This window comes from Squalius cephalus (assembly GCF_949319135.1).
Source record: "Squalius cephalus genome assembly, chromosome: 4".
Lineage (NCBI taxonomy): Eukaryota > Metazoa > Chordata > Actinopteri > Cypriniformes > Leuciscidae > Squalius > Squalius cephalus.
Genome location: NC_137125.1, coordinates 25,928,061 through 25,950,706, shown reverse-complemented (window position 1 = coordinate 25,950,706; position 22,646 = coordinate 25,928,061). Strand labels below are relative to the sequence as shown.

The following is a 22,646-nucleotide window of genomic DNA, read 5'->3' as shown; positions in this document are numbered from 1 at the left end:
ATTCAAGTTATTTCCAATCATTTGTAATATGAATACTTAACTTTATTCATGATTGAGAATATCACACATGCTTTGTAGTAGGTATTATAATTGCAATCATTTCGCACTTTCTTACTTTCTTACTGAAAAAATCTCAGTGGTATTAATAGCTTTGGGAATCTGTGATTTCTCCTTTGAATCAATCCTTTATCTTTTCATTTGAATGTGTTTTCTGTATGTGAATGTCTATTATTTGTATCTTGTGAACGGGACTTTTATTTTGGTGTGACGACATGATGTCATAAGACTGCGCCGCTCTCCTGCATCTGTGATTCGGCTGAAGAAAGGTTTGTGTTTGTAATCATTTAAAGTGTATAAAACGATACAATCCAATGAAATAATTATTTGTAATGTAACATTATAATGTATCTAATATGAATGAACATAGTTTTTATGCATTCACACATTCATTTAAAAGGTGCGTCTCATTTCACTCCGTATATTGTGAGGCACTTCATCGTAAACACGCTGTTTGGTTACTAACAACTTGCTTTTCGAAACAAATTCAGATTCAATTTAAACAAATGCTTCTCAAAAGGACATCTGCAGTACAACAGTGAAAATGCAGCAGGAACAAAAACAAAAATATGTGTAATTACTTATACAAATCAACTGCCAATGTTTTCATGAAAGTGTAGTCTATTAAATATAATCTACAAATCAATACATGTTGAATGTAAACCTAACGTCTAAATATTTATTGTCCGTATTCTGTGTTCCTTTATTCATTTGTAATGCTAGTTTTGAGTTTTTTGGCTAATCAGGTCATTAACTCTCACTCTGACTGACTTACCTGTGCGCTGCAGAACTAGAGCTCAGAGATTTAGTTTACATTTATTTTTCTTTCTGTTAATTGTTCTCATCTTAAACAGGACGATATGTCTAAACACTCAAACTCCTGAAGCAGCTGAGATCTATGGAACACATTATTATAAAGATGGAGAGTGAAGAATTCAGGATTGAAGAAGTATTCAGTGTGAAACAAGAATATACTGAGGAACAAACAAAGATGGCGAGTATTAAAGAGGAGAGTGAAGAATTCAGGATTGAAGAGGTATTCAGTGTGAAACAAGAAGATACTGAAGAACAAACAAAGATGGCGATTATTAAAGAGGAGAGTACTGAAATGAAGATGGAAGAAACATTCAGAGTGAAACAAGAAGATGCAGGTTGGTTTCATTCTCAAAGTCTTTCTTCAGTCATTCTGTGTCATGCTTCTCTTTATCTATATTTACTTCATGCTACTCATGACAAAATTAATGACATATCACAGGTTAACTTATTGAGTCAGAGACAAATGCGCTTTTCATATATCACAACTATACAGTGTTTTCAGCCACATAATCACCGTTTTAGGTTTCAGACATTTAAATACACAAGCACTAGCAAAACAATACATTTCAGGGCTCAACATTAAGCCTTTTCATGTGCTTGTCCTTCGGAGTAAATCTGTCATTCACTTGTCAGAGTAAAAAAGTTGCTTGTCTGGATTTTTTTTTTTTTGTGTGTGTTTTAAATCTAATTTATTCTGAAACAATATTCTCATAAGTGTTCAATCAGCTTTGATATTTAAATCTGCATATTGTAAAATGTGCACCTTTATAATCAGGAAAACAGAACTCGTCGTGTGCGGTTGCTTATAACTGTATCATGTTAAAATATAAAAACTTTTAAATATAAAATATATTTGAAAAAAATCTGCAGTATGTTGATAACTGAGTTTCTTTTGTGAGTGCTGAGCTCATTTGTTTAGATTTCTCCTCGAGAGGTTGCAAACCTCAACACCACAACATTGTTACCATCAGTAATACATTTATTATCCACTATCGATCCTAACTTACAATAAATGTCATAAAATCAGAATTATTGTCTCATTTAGTGATTCCCTAATTATTTTTTTTTTGTTATTGACGTTCTAATCCGGCTACTTGTCCGGTCAGGAAATTCAAATTCTCTTTTACTTGTCCTGGACAAGCGTTAATGTCGAGCCCTGCATTTATAGTTTGTAAAATACACTCTGATGTCTATGGAAGCGGCAATAATAATCCATTCAAATGTAATTTGCTGACGTGTTTTATTTATATCAGACACGCATTGTGTAGGTAACTACATATTAAGGTCACTCTATTCTTCTCTCATGTCACCGACCACTTAGTTTCATTTATTTTGGGAGAAACTGATGAATTTACGTGTTGTAAATCCGACAGAGAAGATTTTCTGAACTGCGGCATAAACTAAAATGGCGGCGCCATCAAAACCCATTCACTTACACGTATTAGTTGATGACATGGTTAGCCGGTTTCTGGCTGAAACCGTTGGCTGCATGATTTAGGGGATATCATAAATCTAATTGTAATCTTTCTGGTTAATATTGCAATTTGCAATTTAACATTCCCCCAAAAAATGATATAGAACACAGTATGTTCAGAGCCAGATAAGACCCTGAAGTAGGTGCAGAGGGCTACTCAGACTTGGTCAATCTGCCTTTGTCTCTATGGCATATGGTTGTTACTGTCTAGCTGGACGAAAACTCTGAACGTAGTAGTGTTCGGGAATGTCTCTTTCCTCACAAACTGGCGGCTCAGAACGTGGTCGTATCTGTTGATGACTCACAAGCTGTTGACCCAGATCATAGAATCTGTTGTTGTCTCTCAAATTTTGTATTTATTGATATAGACTTCACTACAGTCTGACAATAATGTACTGTATATAAAGCATATATATATATATATATATATATATATATATATATATATATATATATATATATATATATACTCATTGTTTTATGTAATGTTTTCAGTCTACATGGTAAGAAAGAAGAGAATAACACCTGAGCAGGATGCAAAAGAACACATATTGTCAGGCAAAGACAAAGCCTTCATTGAGGGACGACAAATCAACACATTTAAAGGTACGTTTATGTTCAGACTGCAGGCAAATCAGATTCCGCCATTTTCGGGGAGACTGTCCTCACTATTAATTGCAAGTGGTCAAAAGAGAGTTGTGTGTCTAGAAATAACCAACATATCTGCACCATAAAGGATAAGTTCATCCAAAAATGAAAATTCTGTCAATCATTTACTTAACTTCAAGTTGTTCCAAACCTGTATACATTTCTTTGTTCTGCTGAACACAAAGGAAGATATTTTGAAGAATATTTGTAACTAAACAGGTGTATGGCACCATTGACTTCCATAGTATTTTTTCCTACTATGGAAGTCCTTCTATTTTTCACTTACTGCACTTCATATTACATTACACATTTTTAGAGGATTTAACTCTTTAAAATAAGTTGGTTAGTTGTGTAACAAATAGATGCACTTGGGTTCATGTTTTATTTTTTGCCCTTTTAGGGAGAGGTGTGTTTGCACTTGAGCACATTGAACCATCCACCTTTGTTGTTGAATACCGTGGGATTCTCTCTCAAAGTAAACATGTTGAAGATGCTCAAGGCAACTACTTGTTTGACTTCACATGGAATGGAACACGTTATTGGTAAGCTGGCTGTTTTTTGGTTTATTTATTTTTTTGGTTCATATTCAGAGGAAAGTGTGTGTTGCATGTCATTCTAATAAAACTAAAATAATTAAGATTATTATTACGATAGCAGCTTTGCTAGGGTTCTTATAACATTAGGAACTTATAAGTTAGTGATAATCAATAACATGGTTATTGTTCAACTAGGTGATTCAGGTTGTTTTTTTTTTTTGTTTTTTTTTTACCTTAAGTGGATCATCTCACCTATTAAATTATTAGAAAGGGAAGTTAACTGTCACAATGTATATTTTGAATAAAGGTTAAAACCCCAGGGCCCGTATTCATAAAAAATCTTAATGCAAAGAGTAGCTCCTAGTGACAAAATTCAAAAAAATTCTTAGAAATGTGGGCGTTTACTCTTAAAATTAAATAAAAAAATCATAGTAAAAAAAAAAGTAATTCAGAAAGCATCTTAACCCTTAAACCAGGTCTTAAGGTCAAAATTGTTAGGAGAACGGACGAGGACTTTTAAGAGGCTTAAGAGTTTCTTTAGCAGAGGAGAAAATGGCAGAAAGACGAAGAGGGAGAAGAAATGTGTTGCAGACAATGGATGACAGTGAGTTAATAAGACGCTATAGATTAGATCGTGCAGGGATCATGTTTGTGACAGAACTTATTAGAGACACGCAAACATCTCAGACACAGCGCAGAAATGCCATAGCGCCAGAAATAAAAAGTAATCACTACATTAAGATATTTGGCAACTGGGAAAATGCAACAATGCAGCAGTGATGATTTGGGTCTGTAAGCAGAGTGATCACACACACAATTACAGCACTTTTAGAACATCTTATTGTGTCGCAGTTCATTTCCTTTCCACTGGGCCTTCCTGGTGCGCACAATCAGGGGGAATGAACCATTAATAATTTATTATTAACCGCTATAAGCTCCCACGTCTGCTTCTTGCCCCGTGCTGTGACACCCGGCCCGAATTTTCCTTTAAGGATGGTCTTGTGTTCATCCACACTGTTCCTCTGTCCAGTTGGGCTTTCTCATCCTTCTTGTTTTTTATTCCATGTTTAAAACCAACATTCAAACCACCACTTAAATAGACAGCAATCAGTGTAATTGGAAAGAGTGGAACAATTTTTTCATTCTAAGCCAATCAAATGCCTTCTAGGAAATTAACAGCATGGTAAAAAAAAAAAAAAAAAGGAATTATATACATATATATAATGTGTGTGTGTGTGTGTGTGAGTGAGTAGACCCTATACTTAAAAATCGCTATTTTTTTTCCTTCTTGGACAACCAACCAATCACAGTCTTCAAAAGATTGTAGCAACGGGGTCAGCCCCGCCTCCTCACTAAGATGAAAGTTTTTTGTCTTTTCCTTGCTCAGAGTTGCTCTCAGATCGGTCCCGAATCGCTCTTAAGCTAAGACTCCTACGTAGAAGTTTTTAAGCTAAATTAGGAGTATTCTGAGAGGATTCTTAGAATCTTTAAGAATACGGGCCCAGAAATATATAATGTTCAGTTAGAACCTTATGTTTCAGTTAGGAATGTTTTAAGTTTCTTACTGCATTATTTTTCTCACAGCATAGATGCAACAAAAGAGGACGGTTCACTTGGACGACTGGTGAATGATCACAGAAATTCAAATTGCAAAGTCAAGACAATAATTGTTGATGGAAGGCCACACCTGTGCCTATTTAGTATAAGAGATATCTTTCCAGATGAGGAGGTCACATACAACTATGGGGATTCCTCTTGGCCCTGGCATTTAAGCGTGAGTCTCTTAAAGGGGTCATATTATGCCCTTTTACAAAGTCTTGATTTTGTTTTTGGGGTGTACTAGAATATGTTTTCATGCTTGCTTGTTCAAAAAACGCATTATTTTTCACATATTTTACATTATTACAGCTCCTCTCTCCCCAGTAGAGATGCGCGGATGGGCTATTATTTTTTTATTTTTTTTTATTTTTTTTATTTTTTTCTTTAATTTTTTTTTATTTTATTTTTTTTATTATACATAAGGTGAACACAGAACACAACACAAAAACAACAATAAAACAGCAGTAATAAAAACAGCAATGAAAAAAAGCAGCAACGACAAATAAAAATAGTAATAGTAGAAGTATTTAAATAGTAATAGCATGTATAATAATAATGATAATAATATTTTGTGGTGACAGTAATATCAGTGATAACAATAACAGTAATAATACAATAATGATACTAAGGATGGTGATAAGTTGTGTTGACGGCAATAGTAATATCAATAATAATAATATTTAACATTGATAATAGTAATAATAACAATAACAGTATTGGTACTCATACTAAAACACATATTGATAAAATCAATAATAATAATAATAATAATAATAATAACAACATTTATATCAATAATAATTGCAACAGTAATAACAGTAATAATAGTAATACTAAATATGGCGATGATGATAATATTTTGTATTGGCAGTACAATTGCAACAGTTATATTGATAATAATATAATAACAATAATAATAATAATAATAACAACAATATTAATAATAAAAAAAATAAAAAAAATAATAGTATTTCTAAAGATGGCGATGATAACATTTTTTGATGACGGCGACAGTGATATCAATAATAATTACAGTAATAATAATAATAATAATAATAACAATAAACACACGTGTGACACATACCTAACACATACCACACCTCTCCTAGTTTCTGTGTCAGTGTGCATGTTTGTTTTTTGTCCCCTCTTTTTTTTTCTTTTTTTTTTCTCCTTTTTCTTCCTTTTTTCCCTTTGTCTTTTCTCTCTCTTTTTTTCCCCCCTTTTTCTTTCCCTTTCTTCTCATTCACCATATAGTTACTATTTGTATGTATGCCTAAGCTAAGGTGGTGCATTAAAAGAAGGTGAAGTGCATTAAATTCAGCATTTGGTGCATTAAAATCATGTGTGGTATGTGTTAGGTGTTGATTTGATTTGGTTATATTTTTATATTTTAGATATTTATATCATTATTATCATCCTTATTTCATTTATCCATTTATTTATTCATTTTTTTTTCCTTAATCATTTAAGATATACATTATACCATTACCGTTCTTATATCAAGCAAATTATCATCACATCGCCATCATTCCATCACTGCTAAATGTTTCTATTATATTGAAAATATTAATAACCATAACGTCAATAATAATTATAATAATGAAAATACTCACAATATTACTAAAACCTTGTATACATGTATAATAATAAATGAATACGTAATTAATCAGGATGAGTGTGTCAGATTTGTAATAGTTGAATGAGGTCTGATCTGGAGTGTTGTGGTTCCGAAATACAGTTGTAATGAGGTGAAAAATATTCTAGGGAGATGTAGTCTATGAGCAAATTTTTCCAATGCGTTATGTGAATAGTGTTTCGGGATTTCCAGTTCAAGAAGATAGTTTTCTTGGCGATGGCTAAGGCTACAAGGAGCATCCTTTTGTTTGTTATTTCCTGATTGAGTGTTGACAGATCACCTAGTAGACAGAGTGAGGGGGATAATGGGATGCGGCAGCCCAGGAGGCGGGATAGGGATTCAGTGACGTCTTTCCAAAAGTGTTTAATGGGTGGGCAGTGCCATGTGAGTGAGTTTTGTGAGCAGTGTGAGCAAATTCCTGATGTGAATCCCATTTTAGCCAGCCTTTCCCCAGTGTAATGTGTTCTATGAAGAGTCTTGTACTGTATGAGCTGAAGGTTGGCGTTTTTAGTCATGGAATAAATATTTTTACAAATTTGAGTCCAGAAGTCGGTATCAGGAGCAATCGAAAGGTCTTCTTTCCATTTGATTGTTGGTAAAGTTATGGTTTTATTTGAATTTGAATTGGCTATAATTTTGTATATTTTGGAAAGTAATTTTTTTGGGGAGGATATATTAATTAAATCTGCTAATGCGGTAGGAAGGTGAATATTGATAGTTCTGTTGCTGATTTTGGATAAAACAGCTGATTTGAGTTGCAGATAATTCAAGAATTGATTTCTCCCGATACCGTACTCCCGGACTAATGGCGCTTTTCCATTACCAGTACCAGCTCGACTCGACTCGCCTCGCCTCGACTCAGCTCGGCTCGGCTCGGCTGTAGTACCTCCACAATAGTACCTGGTCGTCATAGCGACGCCGCAGGAAACTGCCGTGACTTAATCTTTTACGCGAGACGCGCGAGACACACCCGCTACCCACACACACAGGACAATGGAGGAAATCGAGTGTATGCTGTTTTTGGATGCTTTTGTTTTTGCTGTTTTTTATTCAGGATACTGCGTCTGGCGCGTGCAATGATGACGCAGTGAATAGTGACGATTCTCTCTGACCAATCAGCAGTCTGCCGTGATTTCACGTCACATTTTAGTATCACCTCAGCTCGCCTCAGCCCGCTTAGAACCTCGCCGGAGGTGGTACGAAAAAAAGTACCTGGAAGCAGGTACAGGTACAACTTTTACACAGTGGAAAACCAAACAGAGCCGAGTCGAGTCGAGTCGAGCCGAGCCGAGGCGAGCTGGTACTGTGTAGTGGAAAAGCGCCATTAGTAAGAAAATGAAACAAAGTTGTTAGACTGAAAAATGTGATTTAAATGTGAGATGCCCTTTTGTGCCCATTTATGGAAATTGAGTGTTTTTTTGTTGCTTGTGAAATCAGGGTTATTCCAGAGTGGGGTGAGTTCAGATGGGGCCTGATTGGAGTTTGTGATGTGATGATATTTCCACCAGGCTGTCAGGATGGGCTATTATTTCAACCGCATCACAAAACTCATCTATCCGCACCAATGTTTTTTTACCAATTTTCAAAGCCGCACCGCCCTCCATCCTCTGATTGTTTTAAGGTCTATGGGCGATGCAAGGCGCTGCTGACGTGAGCCGCGAGGCTAGAAAGCTCTTGCCTGTTCTAGAAAGCGATAATATAGAAATATTATTTTTCGTCACGGCATCCGCCCAACCACGGTGTCCGCGGCTGTAACCGCAAACCGCGCATCTCTACTCCCCAGTCTGGCTTAAAACCTCCTTCCGAAATACGAAATGTGCTGTGATTGGTTAGCTGGCCTAGTGTGTTGTAATTGGCAGCGTTTAGCGCGTGTTTGGATAATGTTTCGTCCCTCCAAAACTGTGAGTTCTTCTCTAGTGTAAATATTGAGAATGCAGTCAATTTCAAAATCAATTTGAGCCCCATTCAGACCCTAACAATGTTAACGAACAAGAGGATCGTCTAGAACAGATTTCACGCACATTGCTAGCACAGATATCACAGGACATTTCAGAGTGTTTTTTGTAATTTTCGTATACATTATAGATACGATGTTATCCACCATTTAAACGTAACATTTGTCGGAAAACTAAGGTAATACAAACAGTAATCGATAACAAAACCAAGGTTAATTTTCCTAAGGAGCTTTTTATCACTGAAAGTTCAACCATGTTGCACTGTGTTCTGCATTTCATGTATTTGTAAACATTTTTTATATGATACAGATTATTGAAACATTTCTGCATGTCTGCTTTGTGCATGACATAGCCATAAAAGTGGCAGTAGATATTTAGACTTTGGTTGATACTAGAATTAGTTGTGGTGGCCATCTGGCAAACATATGTTCTTTCTCACAATTACAGGAATTGTGTGACGAGACACCAGTGGCTGAGACTGAACACAGTGTGAATCCTTCCTCATCAGTTAAAGATAAAGTAAGTGAGCGTATGCTCCTTAATTGTTTACTTCTCTTTGACACTGGCAGTGTTAAGTGTAGGATGGTTGGGCATCATACTAGGCTTTTCTTTACATGGACTGTTGTCTTAAAGACGTTGTTACGTCTCAACTTTGAGTAAAATATACCTTGCTCTGTTCATTTCTTTTTCATTACTTGTGACGCTGGTATTCTTTTACATCACTTTGTACATATTTTAGGGCTGTCAAAATGGCTGAAAAGCTAAATTCAAATTTCTTTCTTAAATATTTGCAAAATTCAAATTATATTAGAATTCTAAAGGCAATACTTAATGTTAAGAGGAAATAAGTACTGTATTGTCTCTCATGCCCACAAGAGAGCGCAAGCGAGTGCAATAAGTAAATATAAACCAAATCAAGCATCGCATCTTTTATTGAAATGAAATGACATTCACTTTTTAAAGTGCATTAACTTTTTAAACAGTTGTTCTTAAATAAAATTATTTCTTTAATGTGCATGCTAGGAAAATTAGGTTACAATAGTGCATAAAACTGTGTTCGTGCATCAGTAACCTGAGAAAACACGCTTCAACAGAGCGTAATGTACTACATGAACACAAACTGCCATTAAGAAACAATCCACATCTACTCACTACACATCTACATATTGTTTGTCAAAAACACCATATGGTCAACTTTAGAGCCCGACCGATATGGATTTTTGGGCGCCGATACCGATAAAAAAAAGCCAGATACCGATATATCGGCCGATATTATTTATGTGTATATTATAATACAGTAGCAATATTATTTATGTGTATTATAGTACAGTAAGTTTGGACACACTTTCCAATTGGTGTGTACAAACTTTTGATGGGTACTGTATATAGAATACACAGTATAAACAGAATAAATATATAAACGTTTTGCAATGATAACTCAAATGTGGTGATTAAACACTTGTGTGACAAAGATATGTAATGGAGGCAGGGTGAATGAGAATTTGAGCTGTAACCAAACTAGTTTGCATTGCATTTTATATTATATTATATTCTAAATACTGTTGCATAATCTTCACTAATGACTTTGTCTTTTAATTTAGTCACGTTATTTAAAACATAACTTGTATCAATAAATATATCAAAAGTGTCACTGACAAAACCTTATCTTCTATTTTTAATCTTAATTTCTCTAATATCTACCAGTGGAGGAAGAACTCAGATCTTTTTAGTAAAGTAAAATTAATAATATCATAATGAAAACGTTTATAATTACATATGTACAGTAGTTTTACTATTTTAAATAAGTAGTAAGCAAAATGTACTAAACGTGAAACTAGGCTATAGGGCTGGACCCGAATATTCGAATATTCGTTCGGTGGGTTGGTTTTCGATTTGAAAATTTGACATTCAAATTTTAAAAATTTTTTTTCACATCTGGGATCCCCCGCGAAACGGTTCTCATTCGCGCTTGAATAAGGCCGGCGACACACTGACTGCGTGGCATGGCCGTTTTTATTTCGGCTCCCATGTTAACAGGTTGGAGTTTGCACACTGCCTGCGTGAGACACGCGTCTCTCAGGCGCGGCTCGAGCCACGCGGAAAACGCATGCATGCTAGAAATGGAACCGACGCGCAAGTGTTCCAGCAACGGGAGTGTTCTGGCTAGAGCGCAGAACAGCGGAGTTTGTATGGACGAAGTGCATGTCTGAGCTTGAGTTTTGGATTAAGCTGTGTTGCTTTGACATTGTGGAAAATAGAATAATAGAAACAAAATGTATTAGCCTTTTTACCCGTTATTATCAATCTAAATTAATCTCGTTTTTTAATTTAACTTAATTTTGTTTTTCTTTATTTAAATTTCGTTTTTCTTTATTTAAATTTCGTTTAATTTCTTTAAGTTTAAATAAAGAAATTAAACGAAATTTAAATAAAGAAAAACTAAATTTAAATAGTTTAATTTCTTTATTTAAATTTCGTTTTTCTTTATTTAAATTTCGTTTTTCTTTATTTAAATCTACCCTTTACTGTGTCAGTAATTTTGTTAGTCAGAAAAATATTAGACTACCTTAAAAGTATTGCTTAATTTAACAGACCTGTGTGTGTGCGTTTTATATCACTAACAGTGTCCGTTCTCGGACGCGTTCTCTGCCCGCGTGAGGTGCGCCGCATCCCGCTCGCGCTGTTCTGTAGTTTACTAAAAGTGTATTAATTCTGAACGTGTCGCGTCTCGCGTGTCCATCTGGCTACTTTTAATGCAAAATGGCCCTATATAAAGTGTTATAATTACATAAATTATTGGAATATTGCTTGATGTTGTAACATAATGAGCTTTAACACTGTGTCTACACCGGACGCGACTGTTATTTTTTTGCCACTTTTGCCAGTTCTTTGTAACAGCTTTTAGGTGCTTTATTGGCAGCGCCATCCTTACATAAATCACTGCACGCTGCATTTTTTTAAATATTAATTTATAGGCCGTTATAAATGCCGATACCGATAGTTAGGAAAATATATTTCGCCGATATATCGGTCGGGCTCTAGTCAACTTGATCTGCAGCGAGTGCGGAACGCTTTTTGTTTTCAGCTGAAGAAAACACACACTCAGCTCTGACCGATGTCCCAGGAATGGTCATTTATGTCTTTGCCACAACTGAGATCCTTTTCTGGCATTTTTCAAATTAACAACATAGCCGCACCGCACGCTGTATACTGGATAAGCTAACAAAAACAAACCGCATCAGTTACGTCTAGTGATCGACCGATGTATCGGTTTACCGATATTTTTCCCGATATTTAAGCATTTTCCCATAATCGGGTATCGGTTTTGTAATATCGGATTCGCCGATAAACGGCGCCATCTTGTGGCCGCACAGTAAGAGCTTCGTTGTGTAGTGTAACAGTGTCATTATTTCATCACGAGTTTGGTAAGTGTCCAGATAAGCTCTCGCGGCTCGCGCTGTGCTGTTTGATTGACAGCTTGGGCGAAAGGGATCGTTCTTTGATCGCTTTCTGTAGGCTATATAATTTAATAACAGTTTAAAAAAAGATTATTTTCATAATACTACGAGAAATTATGTGAAGTTGATCGTTTAGTCACTGATGCATAAACAGTATTGAACGATTTTAAGAGAAATATCTGAACTTGAATAATTACACAGAAATCACTGATCGCAGATCAGGCATTAGAGTATGGTTACTTACATGTTGCTGGCAGATCCGTGTCGGGAAATTGTGATTGACTGATTTAATAAAGTTTAACCATGCTGGAATCCGAAGGAAGCTTATGCAGACTGTCTTCTTCCACAAACAGGCACTGCACAATATTTAGTCAACAGCATGTTTATTGCTTGTAAGTAGCTCGATCCGGTAGCAATTATCATGTCGTCCTATGTTATTTAGCATGTTTGGGCGAATCGGTGGGCGGGGCTAAACAGGCCGTGTTGAAGTAGGCGTTGATCTTCTTTTGTGGAGGCGGTGTTTTATCCTCTTTGACGTCATAGTTCCCCACTTTGAAAAACGAGTCGTTTGCTGAGCCTGATGTCTATAAAAGCTTTTATTGAACTAACAAGGTAGTTTTCAGTTCTGAAACTTATAAGAGATCATCATACTATAATAATATCCTGTATGTCAAAAGCTCAAGGAAACTTTGATTTCTCAGTTCATCACCCCTTTAATTATTCAACTTTATTTAAAGGGGGGGTGAAATGCTCATTTTCACTCAATCTCCTGTTAATCTTGAGTACCTATAGAGTAGTATTGCATCCTTCATATCTCCAAAACGTCTTTAGTTTTATTATATTTATAAGTTAAAGATTGGCTGTACCGAGTCTTTCCGGAAAAAAACGAGCGGCTGGGGGCGGGCCGTGTGGGCGGTGTGCTATAGCTGTGCTAACTGATCTAACAACAACACAGAGAGACATTTGAAGTAGTTTACTCACCGTGACTGCTCGATCCTTAAGCATTAGACGATCTGCAAATAAGTCGATCTGGGCTTTGTTTATAAAACAATCATCGTCGAAATGCAGGGAACAAAGAGTCGTGCACAACCTCCGTTGATGCTTCGAAAAAACAAACTCCATCCACTATTCCCTTAACGCTGGGTTCTTTGGGAATCTGTGCAGGGTTGTCTTGCCCTGCCAACCAAAAACCCACTTCTTTGGTGACATTGACTTCCCTAAAAGCCGAGCATAGCGCTTTGAGGTAACGTACTGCTTTCGCTCTCTTCTCTCTCTGGTCTGCGAGTGCGCGCGCGGCCGCGGAGAAGTGCCCTTAGGACCCATATAAGGAAATTCCGCTCTATCTTACGTAAGACAGAGCCATACTCGAAAAAAACTTTCCGAAACTTGTGACAAACCGGAAGGAGTATTTTTGGAACAAAAATACTCCTTCAAACGTACAACTTAACTTTTGAAACTTTGTCCATGTTTAGCATGGGAATCCAACTCTTTAACAGTGTAAAAAACTCAGTATGCATGAAACAGCAATTCACCCCCCCTTTAACATAACAGACATGCAGAAATGAGATTTGAGACATAAATGCCTGATATAGTTTATTTATGCAGCTTGGCTCTAAAAAATTGTGACGAACTCATGGAGTCACGTAGCGTAATCCGTCATGTCCTGCCCCAATAAAGACGTAACTTTACATTAATTAAATAAAACAGACATGAATGAGTGCATGTTGAAAATAAAAGCGGTGAATTTAATTCTCTATCTGTTGTATTTGATCACCATTAGTCTCGGAAAAAAAAGTTTGTTCATACTGAGCACTCACTGGGTTGATGACCAGGAATGCTCAAGTACGCGGCCACTGGATGAAACTTTTGACAAGATTATCTCGTTTAAACACCCTAAATGATATTATCATTTACTACATAACCATTATTTCGCTAATACAAATCTAAATAAATACCGCTCTGTGGAAATTAATTATTTATTATCTCCACGCGCGATCGCGGTTGAGTAGCCTAAGTTATAGTTCTGTGTAAATGCATAGATAAAAAGCACTTTGTCAGAAAGGATTTCATGATCTAGACCGACAAAAACATTATTAATAAGTAATAACATACTAGTTGGAAAATGCAAATATGCTGTTTTGTTTGTTACTTTCCTGACAATGTTATATTCCAGCTAATATTATTCAGTGAATTAATATTACCCAGTGAATTATTCCTCACTCTTTAAACCTATTAAACGGCACATAAACCTTCTAAAACTGTTTAAAATGAATTACATTTCAATACAAAATACAATACAAAAAATACCTCCAACATGTGGAACCACCTAAAAATACATCACTCAACTATCTTTGAATATATGTTAGAATAATTTTTGTGCTTTATTTTTTACCTCATCAAAGCTTTTATTTTTAAACAAAGACACTTAGTAACAGTGCACTTTATTTTTTGGAGTCAGACCCCTCTATTTATTTGTGTATAAATATAAAGTTTTTTTTTTATGCAAGGAGGGAATGATTGTTATAAATAAAATGGTTTGTTCAGTTCATTTGTGTTGTAATAATTGTGTCAAAAACAGAAGTATAACAGTAAATAAATATCGGTTCTGCATATCGGTAATCGGGCACATAAACATGCAAATAATCGGTATCGGTTATAAAAAATCAATATCGGTCGATCACTAGTTACGTCATCATTATGTCTCGTGCACCTTGACACCAAAAATTTTAATGCACTTTTTTTTTCTTTTTTTTGACGAATATTCAAAATATATATATTTTTTTGACAGCCCTAACACATTTTCAAGTTTGTTATATTGAAAGTGTGCTGGACTATAAACAGGGTATGTTATTTTGTGTTTTTGTTATTATTTTGATATTAGTTTTGTTGTCTTTTATTTTATTTTATTTTAGCCAGACGTTGAATTTTCCAGTTTTGAAGTATCTAGCTCTGATGAAGAGGATTCTTCTTATGCTGATAAAAACACTGAAGAATCCTCCTCTGATGACTTCATCCCGGACTCTAGACAAAATAACGATAGTGCTTATAGTCTATCTGTCATGAGGTCAAAGAGTGTGTCACCACAACCCATTCACTGTTCTTCCACCGAGCAAGAAATGGCTAGTGACCGATCCAGTTCTGCTCAAGACCTCATATGTGATGATCATGATACTACCACAAACAATATTGACATTCAGAGTTTTAAGAGAACACCGGCAGTGTCTTCTTATGAACGGTCAGAGACTGGCAATGTGCCAGAAAACACTTTTTCCACCCACAAAAACTACTGTTATGTCTGCAAGAAACCTCAGTCTAAAATTGCCCGTCACTTTAAAAAGCATCAAGACAGTGAGGCAGAAATTGCTGCCGCATTCTTGCTCCCTAAACACTCCCAGGACAGAAAAAGGTTACTTGAGAAATTACGAAACCGAGGCAACTATGAACACAATCAAGAGGTTATGGGAAGTAAAAGTGGACCACTGAAAGTTAGAAGGCGGCCAGGAAGATCAGAGATTGAATTGAGTGCCAAAACATATGTGCACTGTGTATACTGTAAAGGCCTGTTTGTTCGCAAGGAGCTGTGGCGCCATACACACAGATGCCCTTCAAACACGTTTTCAGAGTCTGAAGCAACTAATAAGGCCAAAGTCTTAGTTTTGGCTGATATCGCAGAGTCAACATTCTCCCACGCAATATCTCCAGAGGTCTGGAAGATTTTGGGAAACATGAAGAATGATGACATTTCATCTGTAGTTCGAAATGATTTCCTCATACTGCAGTTCAGTCAGTGTCTTTACAACAAGCTTGGAAGTGATCCAACAAAATCCGAATACATCAAACAGAAGGTTCGGGAAACGGGCAAACTCTTGCTAAGCTTGAGAACAAAATACTCCATATTTAATTTCGAAGATGCTGTGAAACCGAACAATTTTTGCAAAGTCGTTGAGGCTGTGAAAGATGTCGCTGGTTACGATGAAAAGAGCCAATCGTATAAGACACCAAGTCTTGCACTGAAGTTGGGACGTTCACTCAAGAAGATCGGTGACATCATTCTCTGCAGGGCCATCGCAGCAGAGGATGATGGTATGACAAAAGCAGCAGCGCGATTCAAACGACTGTGCTCAAGTGAATGGGCAGAACATGTCTCCCATGCTCCTCTTGATACTTCGAGCAAATCAAAGTTCAACAAACCATCAACTATACCGTTCACACATGATGTGCAGCTTCTCCACCAGCACCTGGAGAAAAAATCAGCTGATGCTTTTGAAAGCCTAAAAAATCATGAGTCTTCACAAACATATGCAGAACTCGCCAAAGTGACACTTGCACAAGTAATAATCTTTAATAGACGTCGTGCAGAAGAGGTTTCAAAAATGACGCTTGAATGTTTCAGGAAAAGAGACCAGACTGAGCTCCATGATGATAAAGCAGTCGGTCTCTCTCCTTTTGAGCAAAAAATGTCCAAGAATTTCAGCAGAGTGGAAATAATGGGCAAGAACGGGAGAAAAGTTGTAATTTTGTTAAACTCTGAACTTTTCAGAGCAATAAAACTTCTTGTGGACAAGAGAGATGCATGCGAAGTAGACGGGGACAACCCCTTTCTATTTGGAAGACCAAAGTGCTCACCCACCAGCTTCTTCAGAGGACAGGACTGCATCTGGCTTTTTGCAAGTCAGTGTGGTGCACAGCACCCAGAATACCTCAGGTCTACACAGCTCCGTGAGCAGGTGGCAACAGTGTCCCAGATTCTTAATCTTAAGGATAATGAGCTTGATCAGTTAGCCAACTTTTTGGGCCTTGACATTCGGGTCCATAGAGACTATTATCGGTTGCCAGATGCAACAGTAGATATTGCAAAAATGTCAAAGCTTCTCTTGGCAATGGAGAAAGGAACTCTAGCAAATTTCCAAGGAAAGTCTCTTGATGAAATTGAGATAGAAGGTATGTGCATGATTTTATATAATAATAATAATAATAATGTTACAGTAAAGTAACATGAAAATTCTAAATTACTTGTAGAGAAAAACTTTAGAGCTAATTTGTAGTTTTTAAAATGTTACTCAGAAAAATAAGTTTTTGAGGTGAATGAAATTTGTATTTTTTTAGAGTACCTCTTATTTCTTTAGATAATGGAAGTTTAGGAATTATATGTACTAATGCATGTGTCGGGGTGTTTTTCTATAGATGAAATTGATCTGGAATTAGATGAGGAAGAAATAAGCGATGAAGATGACGAAGAGTCCGAGACTGTCCCTGGAGTAAGAGGTATGCAATGCAGGGTTTTTCCTGGCTCACAACGAGGCGGAGGTGGTAAAATCCTGATAATGTATTTTAATAATAAGCTAATTAAATTTGTATTTTTCGTAGACCATCATATAGCCTACTGTATTTCCCACAGTAGTTTTGTGGGTGTAGCTCGGTACCTCTAGGGGGCTCTGGTGGAATGCCCCCCAGGAAGAAAATTTTGTACATTTTAAAGATAAATTCATTAATCTGGTGCATTCTGAGTCACCCGAATCTGCTGTTAAAAATAAATAATCTACCCGCCAACTGCCCAAACCTATGATATTCTTTGATTTAGATATCTGCATTTTATCATCACATTACAATTATTCAAATTATCAGTGTTAAGCATGATAATATGTTAAAATATCATACTGAAGTAGGCTGCTTTAAAATGAACATTTATTTAAAATAAAAGCTCTTCTTTTGGCAAAATTAAATTTCCTTAATAGCCTAAACAGAGGCTTTACTCCCTTCAAACTTAAATCGTCAATGTTTCATTACTGTCCATCACTGTTGGAAAACACTCTTATCAGAATACATTTTTTTTTACCTTTATAAAGGGCACTTTGAAACTAAACCGCCAGTAGATGGCGGCAGACGACCGCATTGAGTCATTCATTCAAATGGCTGATTTATTCAGAACGAGGCAGTTTATGAATGGGTAATTGAATCCTTGACTCAACCGATTCGTTCAAAACGCTGAATCATTCAGTAGTGAAACATGGCTGAGTGTTCCTTTGAGATGCGCTATGGTTCTGCTGTGATCTTTGGAACTATTTTCGCTGCTGAAACAGAACAAAAACAGTCATTGCGTCTAAAATGTAAGTGACTTAATTTTTACTATTTGTTTATTGAACTGTTATGAAATCAGTGTCTTGGTTTCAGTCGTGATGGTATTCAGGAAAACAGCACTCTGGTTGTGTGATGATTCTTAACTATATATTATGTTATAAATAACTGCGCAAGCCTCAACAGCGCAACTTTGTTACTGTCAGTAGTCCTACATTAGGTAGGCCTATATTATTATCAACTATAGGCTATCAAACGCCACTTACATTAAATTAAATAAAATCAGAATCATCCTCGCGTTTTCGTTGATTCCCTAGTTATTATTTATTTTATTTTTTTATATTAAAAATTGTTTTAATCAGGACATTTGTCCGGTTGGGCAAGTTCTTTGAACTAGTAGGGTGTACTCACTTTTGTTGCCAGGTATTTTGACAATAATGGCTGTATGTTGAGTTATTTTCAGAGGACAGTAAATCTGTACTGCTATACAAGCAGCACATTGACTACTCTAAAATATATCCAAGTTTCATTAGTATAGTGTTGTCCCTTGAGAAGATATACTAAAATGGTTGCTGAAATGTGAGGGTTGTATTCACTTTTGTGAGATACTGTGTGTGTGTGTGTGTGTGTGTGTGTGTGTGTGTGTGTGTGTATGTATGTATGTATGTATGTAGAGTTCAGATGCAAAAGCCTCTAAGTGCCATCTGAAATTTTCTTCTAGAATGATCATTTTTATAAAGCTTGTATATTTAAGTTCAATAATTTCACTTAAATGGCAATGCAAATTACCTATTAATTGTCATTTAAGTGAAATTACTTAACTTAAATATACAAGCTTTATAAAAATGATCATATATATATATATATATATATATATATATACACACACACACACACACATGCTTCCACAGTAATTCAGTGTAAATGTGGTCCTTGTCATGTTACTCTGGACCAGAAACTAGTTTTCCCGTATGCTTTCATCTGATATTTGAGGTGTTCTGAAAACGTTTGCATTGTAGGACTGGAATACATTTTAATTGTTGCTTTTTTCCCCCCTCAGGAAAAATAAAAAACAATCAGGATGAAACTGATAACCACAGAGGTATTTAAACATTTGGGTATATAAAAGTTATTCAAAGTACATAAAGGTATGTATATATTTATGTTTGTTTGTTTTGCAGAGACCAAATTGAGGAAAATTGTGAGAAGGCAATGGAGCCCAAATGAAGTGAATGCTGTCATGAAACATTTCAAAGTCCATATTTCAAAGGGACACCTCGCAACAACGGCAGAGTGTGCACGGTGCAAGACTGCAGAGAGCACTGTTCTGAGAGAAAGAACGCTCCAGAATATAAGGGATTTCGTGAGGAACCGAGGTTTGAAGTTGAAAAATAAATGTTCTTAGAGATATCAGTGATGCCTTTTAATGTCTGTGGCTTTTGTTCTGTAAAGTTCTCTAAAGTGTTGCTCTAAAGTCTTAAGCAGAACAGGCTGACTCAGGACTATACTTGGTGTCGAAGACATCTTTTTATTTGCTTTTGTTAAAACATTGTTTTTATAGAAATTTACAAATAAATGCATTTTTATTGGAAGGCAACATAATTTGGTTTCATTTCCACTGGTACTGTGATGCTGAGGTAATTTTGAGGCCCATTCCCTGATGCACTTTAGTCCCATAAAGGTCCTGATGTTTATATCATTTTTTTTTATTGCCCTTTCAGTTTAATTTTGGTTTTATTGGTTGTCTAGTTTTATTACTTCATCTTATTGACCTTTATCCTGGTTGGAGAAAATTCAATCATCAAAGATCAGCATGTTGTACACTTCAGACAAGACTAGTTAATTTAACTTGCATTTTGCACCCAATGGCTGATATAGCAACACGCACACCTAAGGAAATAGTGCAACAGTGTGCTATTACTTTTGCAGGTTTAGTAACCACCCATACCTGTGTGTGTGTGTGTGTGTGTGTGTGTGTGTGTGTGTGTGTGTGTGTGTGTGTGTGTGTGTGTGTGTGTGTGTGTGTGTGTGTGTGTGTGTACATGTTTTTCTATCTCTGTGGGGACTTCAACCTAAATATAATAGAATTTATAGTTTGTACACTACAAAAACCATTACGTCTATGGAGAGTTCCCACAAAGATAGTGAACCAGGTGTGTGTGTGTGTTATAAATTATTACCTTACTCGTAACTTGTTCAAGTTAAAAAAGATTCTCTGAGTGCTACCCATTTAAACTTTATTGGAACATCTGGAATTTTTTTCTGTACTGTGTCTGTAAATGCAGTTCCACTTATCAATGATTACATTGTGAATGACCTAAAGACGGACACACAACAGTGTCATTAATATTTCTGATTTAAAAAAAGCATAATGAAAAGTAAAAGTAGCAATTTAAAAGATGTAGGTATTACTTGATGTTTGAATGGAGGCTCTGCATCAGATGATGGGGACTAAGTTGGAGAGTCATTTTTCTTTTCTTTGCCACTCTTTTTTTCAGCATTTGGCAAACATGGCTGTTTTTTCTTCTTCCCCCCTCTAGCCTGAAATTCCTCCTCCTGAGGTTTTATTTGCTCTCTAAAGGGACAAAAATACTTATGTAGGCAATACATATATTTTATATCATGACTGAGTCTTGTTTGCTGTACTTTTTTTACCATCAATGTCTATAATTGTGGCTGGTGAACTTCCATCTTCATAGGCCACATGCACAACATTTATGTCAGTATGTCCATTTTAGGGACGATGTCATAGTTGGGAGGGTCCTCGCTCCATTCCCCAGAACCCATGTTTTGTTCATTTTTTAAGATAAAAATAAATAAATAATAGAATGTACAATTGTATGTCAACAAATACATGTATACACTAATTAAATATATATATATATTAAACCAAAGGTCTACAAAACTCCATGGTCTCATCTTTCACAATCATCTGTTACAAAACAATGTTTTTTGATAACGCATAAAGCTTTCTTAAAATAAGTTTTGACATAGGTGATGTATGGTATTTGCACTAGTTACATTACATTATAATGTATCATCTACAGCGAAAAGAAAAACGATTTTCATGTTTAAGTGTTACAAATACACAGCAATTTAGTAATTTAGAGCACTATAACAAGTAACACTATACCATCTCAAGATATATATATCCATTAGATATATTCCATTAGTAATTCCTATATATATATATATATATATATATAATATATATATATATATATATATATATATATATAAAAATAAATAAATAAATAAATATATATATATATATATATATATATAGACACAATATTTCCTGCACATATTGTCAATGTGTCCTGCAGGATTTCATCATTCCTACAGGATACCTGCAAATATCCTGTAGGTTATTTTTGTAAGGACACACACCCTAAACTGTTGGGAAAGTGCCACACTCTCCAAAATTCCTGCCTGATCAAGCCACAACCATTGCCTTTTGGTTGGGAGACAAAAATCGCCTTTCAAAGCAAACCTTTTGGCAGACCTCCCTCACAATCACTGATTCTGCGCTCGATCCCAATTCATAACTGGAGGCAATACATTTTTGGCTACTACCAGACGCAAGTATGCAGAGCGTGACAGCCAGTCTCTCTCGCAAACTTACTGGGCTCCTGTGGGTTCTTTTACATTGAAAATAGGGTTTGATGTGAAGCAACAAGTCGTCGAACCGCTGAGCAGACATTCTGAAGTGCATTTCCTCGTCCAATGCATGCATTAGTCTGACAAGAGTAGTGTATTCGCCGCCATCTGGTGAAATTTAATGGATAGACATTCCATCTTCTTCCCCTTCATCTTTTAGACCGCATTAACAAACACAACTCTTCTTCAAGCATTCAGCAACTCCACACGAAACACCATGTTCTTGGTGTTGTTCCGGCAAACTACTTCTTCACCGCTGCTTCCGAGGGTTTTAAGAACAGTAATCATTATCACAAGGGGAGATTGACTTTATTGTTTCCTTTTACTCACTCAAGTGTAATACAAAAAACTACAACATACACAAAAGCATGTTCTGTTGTGAAAAACATGCTGTTAGATAAAGTCCTGGCTCGCCGCTGATGTCCATACCTGTTTTATAATATCCTTGACCTGGCTGCGATAAATGCTTCCATACTGTTCAAGAAATGCACAAATGAGAGAATGTTACAGAGGAACTTCATAATGCCACTCGCACATGAACTTCTCTCCAGCCACATGAGAGCAAAAGCCACACACCGCTGATGGTGCAAGAGCCAAGACCCAGGCAGTGAGAGAAGGCAGTCCCAACTGCGGAGAAACAGCAAGAAAAACAAAACAAAAGACACGTGTGACAAATGTGGGAGCTGCACATGGAAAGTAGACATTACCTCTGTTGACTGTGAGTAATCGATC

The 22,646-nt window shown here is 36.0% G+C and overlaps 1 protein-coding gene across 1 annotated transcript; it reads left to right on the top strand.

The window, feature by feature from the left end:
• Window positions 1-261: 261 nt before the first annotated feature.
• Window positions 262-21,155, top strand: LOC307156760 (uncharacterized protein). The gene is made up of 10 exons (XM_079868275.1): window positions 262-326; window positions 912-1,208; window positions 2,843-2,953; window positions 3,396-3,537; window positions 5,116-5,305; window positions 9,169-9,240; window positions 15,092-17,120; window positions 17,364-17,444; window positions 19,315-19,356; window positions 19,436-21,155. Exons 2-10 carry the CDS (start codon window positions 956-958, stop codon window positions 19,657-19,659), a joined length of 3,144 nt encoding a protein of 1,047 aa, XP_079724401.1. The 5' UTR covers window positions 262-326; window positions 912-955; the 3' UTR covers window positions 19,660-21,155.
• Window positions 21,156-22,646: the final 1,491 nt, after the last annotated feature.